The sequence below is a fragment of the Theobroma cacao genome, chromosome 7, assembly GCF_000208745.1.
Source record: "Theobroma cacao cultivar B97-61/B2 chromosome 7, Criollo_cocoa_genome_V2, whole genome shotgun sequence".
NCBI lineage: Eukaryota > Viridiplantae > Streptophyta > Magnoliopsida > Malvales > Malvaceae > Theobroma > Theobroma cacao.
Genome location: NC_030856.1, coordinates 6,246,203 through 6,257,458, shown reverse-complemented (window position 1 = coordinate 6,257,458; position 11,256 = coordinate 6,246,203). Strand labels below are relative to the sequence as shown.

The window sequence follows — 11,256 nt, the reverse complement described above, 5'->3', positions numbered from 1 at the left end:
AGGGCCTCTACTTAATTTAATCGTCTTGCTTAGAAAAAAAATAGGTTGGAGGTTTCGATCTTATATCAACTAAGTAATATTTTAAAAAATTTATAAACATAAATACTACACATTTTATTATGTTAATTTTTTTTTTAAAATAATAATTTCGTGATAAAATTATATAAGAATATACTCAATAAAATTTTTACTCATACCAAGCATCTAGCAGGCAAGATGGTTTTGAACATTAAAAATCATACATTTCATTTACCAATAATTATTATTCAAAAATTGAATGAGATTTTTAATATAGTAAAAACATATTTATGATAAAAAAATACTCTACGGATTAAACAAAGCTTAATATTTTTTATTAAACAAAAACTAAGGGAAGGAATGACCAATTTTGACTTAAAAAAAGAAAAAAATCTTTCCAGTTCCCACTTCCCACCAAAAATTGAGAACTAAAACCCTGGATAAAACCTTACCCACTCTTCCCAGTTTAGCCCCAAGACAGGAGCAACAAACCTAAGACCTTAAAGCCACTTGACATCCACAAAGACCCAACAACGAAAGAAGAAATCTCTGTCCAGAACACCCATTTTGTAGAGATGATCCCGAGTGGAATTTACAGCCTTCGCAGCATCATCCGCTTGCCTCAAAAACCCATTCTTCCTTCACTGCTTCGTAGTAGAAAAACCTTAACTACAACCTCAAGCTCTGTTTCTATCAACAAGGAGAGAGAGAAGAAAGAGAAGGTCATAGTAATATCAGGGCCAACTGGGGCAGGGAAAAGTAGGCTTGCTTTGGAACTTGCGAAGCGTCTCAATGGTGAAATCATCAGTGCTGACTCTGTTCAGGTTACTTCATTCATTAACAAAAATTATTTGTTTGTTTGCTGTTTTTCATTTTGTGAAAGAAAAATTGGGTTTTTGTGTTGGTGCTGTTTGAGTTTGGTTTTTGTTGTGTTTTGTTTGGTTACAGAGAAAATTTTTGGGTTTTAATTGTTTCTTAAGTATCGTTTATTTTCACTTTAAGTGGATGATTTAATATTGTTTTAATTGCAGGTTTATCAAGGTCTTGATGTTGGGTCTGCGAAGCCTTCTTCAAGTGATAGAAAGGTGCCTAATTATAGTATATTAGTACATGCTTTGCATTTTCCTTTACTAAGATTTTCACTTTCTGGCCAATACATTGAAGGAGAAGATGATGACTTTCAAGTTTTAACATATTTCGCTGTTAATGTAATGTGCATTATTAGGTCCATGAAAATGTTTTGATTTTGATACTAATACCAATGAGTTTTTATTCTAATGTGTGGAGGAAGGAGTGTGTTTGTTGTGTTCTTTGAAGCTTTTGCATTTTGCTATGTTGTTGTTCTTTGACATTTTCATTACGCAATGGGCATTGTATGCCACACTTTCTAATTTTTTCAGTTCATAGTCTTTTAAACATATACGTCCTCTTTAGGTTGCATCTTTTTGGTTGAAGTAATGATTTCCGAACTCTTAGTGTATGGAGGCATTGATTCTTTTCCTTTTATAATTATCCCAAAGAAAAAAGTAACTCCATATTCTTTACAAGTTAATTCTCATTCACATCATGTACTGTTTTTGCCTGCGATGAAATCATTTTTTATTCTTGTGGGTTTGAAAAGTCTGAAAGTTGTCCTCAAAACTTTGATGCATTTTTAGATTGAAGGATTTATGACTTTCAAATCTTCTTGCAGGAAGTGCCTCATCATCTGATTGACATATTGCACCCATCTGAAGGTACGTTGCTGCTGGTCCCAGGCTCTCAGCTAATGTCAATGAGGCATATTATGGCATCTCTTTATTTTCAGGTGAAATTTTGGTTCTGTGTTTATAATTTACTTCACTGATTAAACATTTTTTTATTCTATTCCAATGCAGACTATTCTGTAGGACAATTTTTTGAGGATGCTAGGCAAGCGACAAGAGATATACTTGATAGTGGCCGTGTTCCCATCGTTACGGGTGGGACTGGATTGTATTTGCGATGGTATGTTTCCACATATCCTTTTGTATAGGTGAGCTTTTGATAAATTATAGTTTCTTTTATCCAAACTAATTTTGTTGGATAGCAATTTGCAATTGCTTCTTAATTTTGGTCTCCCTCTCTCTCTCTCTCTCTCTCTCTCTCTGNTAGTCTTCTTATTTAGTTCGTCCTCCTCTCTCTCTCTCTCTCTCTCTCTCTGTGTAGAGCACCTAAGGTAGCATTGATTCATGTTACGGTTTAAATATGTTGCAGAATCAGATTTTTCCTATTGGGACTTCATGTGTAGTTGAATTTTCTTGCTCAAAAGGTGCTGAAAAATAACCTATATGGAGATATTCAATATTGTCTTGCTTTTGGAAATGTTAGGTTTATATATGGAAAGCCAGATGTTCCAAAGGCCTCTCTAGAAATTGCAGCTAAAGTATATTCCGAGCTTGCAGATTTTGAGAGAGATGGGGACTGGGAGGCTGCTGTGCAGTTGGTGGTCAAGGCGGGTGATCCAAAGGCCCAGTGTTTAGCTGCCAATGATTGGTATCGCTTACGGCGTAGCCTTGAGATAATCAGGGTATGATTGTTGAGATGTTTTGACCTACATAGATCAATGGATGTGTCTTTCTCTTCCTTCTCTCTCACACTGTAAGAACACACACACACACACATAAAGCTCAGATGTCTTGAGAATAGGTGTTCATCTTTATTTGGTGTCTTTTGGTGTGGCAGTCCAGTGGATCACCTCCATCTGCTTTTCAAATACCGTATAATTCTTTTAGACATCAATTTGATTCAAGTGAAACAATTGATTCTTATGACTTAAACTCTTCTGCTGATGCACCCGAGCAAGATACTGTGAAGGATTTGGACTACGAGTTCATTTGTTTTTTCCTCTCAAGCCCCAGGCTTGATCTCTATAGGTTGATTGATCTGCGGTGTGAACATATGCTTTCAGGTAGGTCATATTGCTCTGATCTATGTCTTCTGTTTCTTTTGAATTTGCAAATTTTGTTTCTTAACTTTGTGCAATGGATACGATCATCTGCCTGTGAAATATGGTTTGATTTTCAACAGATTTGACATTTTTTCTTTGAGAAGAATGTTTATATTTGATCATAATTTCATAATTGGCTGGGTTATTAGTTTTATTATCAGGAAGCCTTGTGAATCTCATTTAGCTGTGGCTGTGTTTATGTGCTATATATTTTTTCCTTTGCTTAAAACAAACAACTCCTTACTGGTATTCAATTTATGTTGCTTGGCTTCGATTATAGAAACAGATGGTATTTTGTCTGAGGCTAGATGGCTTCTGGATATGGGTCTTCAACCAAATTCAAACTCTGCAACTCGAGCAATTGGTTACAGACAGGTTTATTTTTGTATGCTTTTTTCCTTTTTTTTTTTTCCCTTTATGTTATGCTGTGGAAACAATGGTACCTTTCTGATTCATTTCTTGTGCCTTAGAATAGGCTTATTTTTATGAATTCCATTTTATGCGTTCCATGTCATTCCCTTGTAGAGTAACTACACAAAATCTGTTGAATAATTAGCTTCTTCTAAATTATGAGTTATTATGAAATTAAATGACAAATTTAGTGAAAAAAAAAAAAATCAAAGTTGAAGCCATATATCTTGAATCTAGCAGTCTAGCACAAGGCAAATGCACCTAATTATCTAATCAACAGTTTCTTTTATATCCTTCCTTCCATGTTCTAATAGCTAATTGATGTAGCCGAAAGGTTTAGGACAATTAGAACTCAACAATTAGGGTTAGAATAGGACTAGTTGTGTTGGAACAATAGAAAGATAATTGGGTTTTCAAAGAAACCTTTTGAATAAATATTTAAAATAACAAAAGATGATAATAATAATTTTCTATCTAAGATCACCTATTTATAATAGATAAGATAAATCCTAATCAAATAGTAATCCTAATCTTAAATAAAGACTTAAAGTACTAAAATTCTAATAAAGATAGGAAAAAAGAATCTCAAACTAAATAAATAAAATAAAATCCTAAACTAACTAAAATACTAAATAAATTTTCATATGCGCCTGCATCAGTCCCCTCGGGTCAGAAAAGACTCGACTCCGACGAGTAGGCCTTGACATACTCCTCATAGATGTCGGGATCCACTCGTTTCAATTCTTCTTCTGCAATCCAAGTGCTTTCATTAGCAGGTTTACCAAGCCATTTCACTAAAAATCGTCTATACGGGTTCCCTCGTCTAGATCGAACCTCTTTTACATCTAGCACATCCTCAATAACTTCAACCTTAGCAATTGGAAGGTGCTGAATTTGAGCGTCTATGGTAGATGCAGTTCCATCACATCCATCAAATGGATACAAGTCCAAAACATTGAAAATAGGACTGATTTGTAACTCAGGTGGTAACTCAATTAAATAGGCATTTGAATTGATTTTCTTTAGCACCTTACAAGGTCCAAACTTTCTAGACTTGAGTTTGTGATAAGTACCCTTAGGAAATCTTTCTTGCCTCAAGTGCACAAGTACTTGATCACCTTCCTCAAATTCCTGCTTGCTACGATGTTGATTTGCTGTAAAAGAATATTCTGCATTGCTGGCCTTTAAAGCAGCCTTTACCTCTTCATGAATTTTCCGAATATGATCAGCAAATAACTCTCCTTCATTACTTACTCTACCTTCTTGTGGTAGGGGTATTAAATCTAGCACATGTTGAGGTTTTAACCCATATGCAGCCTCAAATGGGGTCTTCTTTATGCTTCGATTGACAGAATTGTTGTAAGCGAATTCAGCTTGGGGTATGACTAAATCCCAAGTCTTTGGGTTTTTTTGAATAAGACATCTTAACATGTTACCCAAACTTCGATTCACAACTTCTGTTTGACCATCTGTTTGCAGATGGCAAGTACTAGAATACTTCAACTCTGTCCCAAATTTCCTCCACAAAGTTCTTCAAAAATGTCCCATAAACTTCACATCTCTATCAGAAACAATGGAAGTTGGAATTCCATGTAATCTTACAACCTCACGAAAGAATAATTCAGCAATATGAGTTGCATCAGAAGTCTTAAAACACGGAATAAAATGTGCCATTTTTTAAAACCGATCCACCACCACAAAGATAGAATCAAATCCTTTTGCTGTCTTTGGCAGTCCCAAAACAAAATCCATACTCAAATGAATCCAAGGTGCATCTGGCTCAGGTAAAGGAACATACAAACCAGTGTTTTGAGCACTGCTTTTACCAAATAAACAAGCTGGACATCTTTTCACCAACCCCTCCACATCTCGGCGCATTTTTGGCCAATAATAACGATAAGCCACCATTGCCAAAGTCTTGTCTCTGCCAAAATGTCCTCCTAAACCATTCCCATGAAGTTCTCTAATGATTTGCTCCCTTAAAGATCCTTCTGGAATGCACAACTGGTTACCTTTGAATAAATAATCTTCGTGCAACCTATAAGGTAAATTTTCAGCTTGTAATGAACCCTGCAAATCAGCTATTATCTTGCTGAAATATGAATCAGAACTATACTGATTTTTAAGTTCTTCAAATCCTGTGACTTGAGTGCTCATAACTGATAACATTTTACATCGCCTACTCAAAGCATCAGCCACAGTATTAGACTGCCCAGATTTATATTTTAAAGAGAAATTAAATTCATTGAGAAAAGAACTCCACTTAGCATGTTGATTACTAAGCTTTTTCTGCGAATGCAAATACCTTAAAGCTTGATGGTCAGAATAAACAGCAAACTCACGATAAGCCAAGTAGTGCTGCCAATGACGAATGGCCCTTACCAAAGCATAAAACTCTAAGTCATAAGTTGAATAACGTCGTCTAGAGTCTGTCAACTTTTCACTAAAAAACTCTATAGGCCTTCCATCTTGACTAAGAACTGCTCCAATTCCTACATATGAAGCATCACACTCAACAACAAATAACTTCTCAAAATCTGGTAGTGCGAGAACTGGGGCTTCAGTCATCAAAGCTTTAACTCTTTCAAAGGCTTTTTGTGCAGAATGTGACCATTCAAATCCATCTTTCTTCAAAGATTCAGTTATAGGACTCATAATAGAACTAAAATTTCGAATGAATCTCCTATAAAAAGATGCCAAACCATGAAAACTCCTTACTTCTTTGATAGATGTAGGTGCTGGCCACTCTGAAATTGCACGAATCTTCTCTGGATCTGGTTTCAAACCCTCTGCAGACACAATGAAACCAAGAAATACCACTTCTGGTTGCATAAAACTGCACTTTTTCAAGTTTATATAAAGCTGCTCCTTTTGAAGAACTTCTAAAACTTGTCGTAAATGTTTTAAGTGCTTTTCCTTAGTGTGGCTATAGATCAAAATATCATCAAAGTAAACCACCACAAATGAATTCAAGAAGGGCTTGAGTACCTCTGCCATGACTCTCATGAATGTGCTTGGTGCATTTGAAAGGCCAAATGGCATCACCAACCATTCAAATAATCCATCCGGGGTTTTGAAAGCTGTTTTCCATTCATCTCCATCCCTCATTCTAATTTGATGGTATCCGCTCTTCAAATCGATCTTTGAAAACACTCTTGAACCAACTAATTGATCAAGCATCTCATCTAATCGAGGAATGGGAAAACGATACTTGATTGTAATTTTATTTATGGCACGGCTGTCCACACACATCCTCCATGAACCATCTTTCTTAGGAGCTAACAAAGCTGGGCAAGCACAAGGACTTTTACTTTCACGCACTAGACCTTTCTCCAACAACTCCTCAACCTGTCTTTGTACCTCAGCTCGCTGCATAGGTGGCATTCTATATGCTGGCAGATTTGGTAATGCTGCTCCTGGTACCAAATCAATTGCATGTTGGATGCTTCGTAAAGGTGGTAGACTTTTCGGCAAATCCTCATTGAACAATTCTCCAAACTCTTTCAATAACTGCTGAATTTCTGTTGGATATTGAGGAGATTTACTCATCTGATCACTTTTTAAATGCTTAGTTACCAAAGCATACATAATACCCATCTCACTACCTTCAGCTTCAAAATTTTCAGCAGATAAATACCCAGTGATCTTGCTGATCTTGTTGTTTGCTGATTTCTTAGTCTCTTCTCTAAGAGGATATAAAGTGTACCTCTTGTTATTCTTGTAGAAAGAATAGGTATTTGGCTTCGTCTTATGAACCATATCGTGATCATACAACCAAGGTCTACCCACAAGAATATGACCAACATCCATTGGCACAACATCACATAGGGCCTCATCATCCAAGTTATCTCCCATAGTAAATTTCACCAAACATTGAGTAGTTACTGGTACTTCGTGTCCCTTCTTTAGCCACCCAATCTTGTAAGGATAAGGATGTTTGTTTGTAGGAAGCTTTAATTTGTTCACTGCCTCTTTTGAAATAATATTTTCCATGCTTCCTCCATCAATGACAAGATCACACACTTTACCTTCACAAACAACTCGTGTGCGAAAAATACTTCGCCTCTTCCAATCTTCTGCTTCCTCATTTACTGTTGTTGTCATTACTCTTCGTACCACTAATGACTCACCTTGTGCAGGATAAACATCGATTTCCTCTACCTCCTCCTCATACTCATCATAAACAGGCTCTAACTCTTCCCCTAATTCTGCTAAGTTCACCCTTCGTTGTGGGCAAGCAAAAGAAGTGTGCCCCTTTTCCCCACAAGTAAAACATCGAATATGGGAATTGCTGCCTCCTTTATTTGTAGAAGAACCAGAACTGTTTTGTCCTCCATAAGGCATTATACCCTTGCCTTTATTGTTCTTTTCAACATTGGTTGCACCTCTACTAGTTTCATTGATTGTGGTAGCCCCTCGATAATTTTGTTGGGATGTTTGATAACCTCGTCTTGCTTCAGAATTATTTTGCCAATGGGTGCCATATAAGGGCTTTCTAGCACCATAGCGTAAAACCTGTTTTTCTGCTGATAGAGCATATTGATGAGCATTTTCAATGTTGTACAAACAAACTACTCCCATCTCGTCTCTAATAGAATGATTCAAACCAGCAAGATAACGAGAAGTAATTTGTTCGTTACTCTCAGCTAACTCAACCCGAATTGATAAGTTATTGAATTTCGATGTATACTCCTCAACGGTCGTGTTATTTTGCTTCAAACAATGAAACTTTTCATATAATTTCATAGTATAATCAGCATGTTAAAATTGCTTTCGTAATTTGCTTTTCATGTGCTCCCAAGTGCTGATTTTTAAGCTTGCCTTGTCGTGCACGTTGCTCTTCAACTCTCTTCCACCACTGAAGTGCAGTACCCTTTAATTTCAACTTTACAAATAACACTTTCCGATTTTCTGTCATGGGTTTCCATTCAAAGTAATTTTCCAAACTAGCTTCTCAATCCAAATATTCTTTCGCATGAAATTTTTCATGAAAATCAATTACTTCAATCCTGATTCCTCCATCATTTAAATCAAGAGCATGTAATAACCGACCCTCCAATCGAACTCATGTTGCTTGATTTGTGGGTCCATCTTCATGAAAGGGGTTCTCGTTCTCAAAATCATCATCATCCTCAAGATCTTGAATCTCAAGGGGGTTGTGGTCACCTTCCGGATTTTCCATTCGGGCTTCCACTGGTTCTTGACGCTGCAAGGCTTGCACAGCTCAGGTCAATTCATCAATCATTCTCCGCATCTCTGCCAACTGAGCTTGTTGGGGTTGATTGCCTCTACCTCGACCTCTGGCTCGACCAATCATAATCTCCTAACTCAAATCCTTATAGGATAGTAAGATCGTCTGCTCTGATACCACTTGATGTAGCCGAAAGGTTTAGGGCAATTAGAACTCAACAATTAGGGCTAGAATAGGACTGGTTGTGTTGGAACAATAGAAAGATAATTGGGTGTTCAAAGAAACCTCTTGAATAAATATTCAAAATAACAAAAGATGATAATAATAATTTTTTATCTAAGATCACCTATTTATAATAGGTAAGATAAATCCTAATCAAATAGTAATTCTAATCTTAAATAAAGACTTAAAGTACTAAAATTCTAATAAAGATAGAAAAAAAGAATCTCAAACTAAATAAATAAAATAAAATCTTAAACTAACTAAAATACTAAATAAATTTCCATATGCGCCTGCATTACTAATGCTGTCTGACTTTGATTTCTAAAAGGCATCTTAAGTCTTGAACTGCTTAGTATTTAATATTGCTGTACCTTTCAACTGTGCAACTTCAACATCTTAATAGATTTCTAGTTAGATCTCCAGATATGAATGCTGATTTAATATGATTATGCACATTAAGAATTGGCTAAAAAATTCTTTACATTGCTCTTGTAGCTATACAATGTTTACTTTTATGCTGTTTCTGGAATGCACAATTATCCTATTTAGTTCTTCGCTTGATTTTGCTGAATTTTTCTCTTTATTGGATATTTTATTTTGCTTTTCCAATGTCTGAAAACAAATGGCGGGGCTCATTTGGTGTTTTATAATAAACTGATTTCAGGCAATGGAATACCTGTTGAGGTGTAGGGAACAAGGGGGCATGAGTTCCACCAGAGACGTCTATTACTTTTTGTCTGAATTTCAGAAAGCTTCCAGGTATTATTTTTATAACTTCAAAGCAACACAGTTATTCTTTTTACGTTGCAAATCTGAAGTTGTTTTGTAATGTCTGTCACATTGTACTTTTTATTTAATTATTAAGTTTGTACAGCATTAAATTAGGTAAAAAGTTAGTTAATTTCATCTTTTCATACATCAAACGCATTGACTTATGATACATACTTAAAAATTTATAATTAATTTTGAAATATGAGCTTATCAAGTACAAAAACTGTATCCTGCAGATATGATTTCAGTTACTCTTTTTATGTTTTGTAGGAATTTTGCTAAAAGACAACTGACATGGTTCCGTAACGAGCATATTTATCACTGGCTCAATGCTTCTCGACCACTGGTATTTCACTTGTAGCTTTGTTTCATTTTGTCAGTTAATAGAATCTTGCTTTCTACATTTTGTCAGATAATTAAATCATTATGCTAAGTGATAAAGGACATTTCTTTTTCTATTTTTCCTTCCCTCAATGTCTTTGTGAAACACATTTTCTGATGTATGGTTTTTGGAGTCCGATATTTTAGTGACCTTGTATAGTTGTAGCTACAGAGCACTGAATGCTATACTTCATTGGTCTAGTTAAATCTCTTTTCACAAATTGGTACTAGGAATTGCTTGAAGATTCTTTTGAAACCCTTTGAACCCATTTTCTAATATCTTTAGAGCACAAATTTTCAGGAAAAGGTGCTTAACTTTGTTTATGATGCATACAATGACGAAAGTGGAACTTTAGATGTGCCTGAATCACTTAAAATGAAGAAAGATGTGTCAAACCGGCGAGAAGCTTCCGAGCTAAAGGCCTATCATACTAGAAACAGGTATAGTTTCAAAACAGAGAGTTGTGTATGCATCTGTCTTTTTATATGTTTATATTTGTACAAAAGGAACATGCGCACACATGTGCATCTGATATGATTTGTTGTGTCTGTGATTTAAGAATCAGTTATAATTTTTTTCCTTTTTTTTTTAATCATGAATATGAAGGCATTTTGTCAACCGTGAAGATTGCTCAGATATTCTGGACTGGATAAGGAGAACTCAAGGGTGATGACATAAACTTGTTCTATCAGTTTGATGTGACTCCATTTTGGCCTTATAGAACTGGACTTCAGACATCCTTTTCGATAACCTCCAAGTTGTTTGCTAAGGTGAGATTCAGGACTAGGGCTTCCTAACAATCTGTCGCATCTTTCTTGAGTACTCTGTTTGCAACTTACTGATATTTTCCTGCAGGGGCCTCATTCATTCTGTCATCTAATCATTGTTTGAGAAGTCTGCTTCAGATGTTAAGCCATATTGAGAATGTACCAGGAAATGAAGGAACTTTGTGTATGAGAGTTGATTTATTTCTGTGTATTTAAGTAAATATAGTGTTACCGGAAATAGATAGCCTCATTTGTTTACTAGATTGTCTGTCTATCCTTTTTTGTTCTTTTTTTTTTCCAGCAATTTCAGAAACAGATTGCTTGTAGTTGTAGTAACATCAGATCAAGTAGATAAAGTTTTTTGCTTGATGATTATAAAACATCAGTGGTTCTTTCGATGTGTTTTCTGATACTGTAAATTTTCTGCCAAGGCTTTGCTGTTGTCACACTGTGGGGCTGGTGAATGTCATAAGCTTTTGCTGCAGTTAATATACCAAGAACACTCTTCTGAGTTCCCTTCTTTTTC

General features: G+C 35.6%; 1 protein-coding gene across 1 annotated transcript; it reads left to right on the top strand.

Moving 5' to 3' along the window:
• Positions 403-11,140, top strand: LOC18594138 (tRNA dimethylallyltransferase 9). Its single transcript, XM_007021607.2, has 12 exons — positions 403-842; positions 1,050-1,103; positions 1,712-1,754; positions 1,896-2,004; positions 2,368-2,566; positions 2,722-2,947; positions 3,267-3,361; positions 9,475-9,569; positions 9,852-9,927; positions 10,264-10,403; positions 10,570-10,733; positions 10,819-11,140. Exons 1-11 carry the CDS (start codon positions 594-596, stop codon positions 10,631-10,633), a joined length of 1,350 nt encoding a protein of 449 aa, XP_007021669.1. The 5' UTR covers positions 403-593; the 3' UTR covers positions 10,634-10,733; positions 10,819-11,140.

What these genes read in the sequence shown, in the direction of transcription:
- LOC18594138 (XM_007021607.2), top strand. Translation starts at nt 594, where the DNA reads ATGATCCCGAGTGGAATTTACAGCCTTCGCAGCATCATCCGCTTGCCT. An exon ending in ACTGGATTGTATTTGCGATG is followed by an intron (nt 2,005 to 2,367) that starts GTATGTTTCCAC and finishes TGGAAATGTTAG; the next exon opens with GTTTATATATGGAAAGCCAG. An exon ending in GAGCAATTGGTTACAGACAG is followed by an intron (nt 3,362 to 9,474) that starts GTTTATTTTTGT and finishes AACTGATTTCAG; the next exon opens with GCAATGGAATACCTGTTGAG.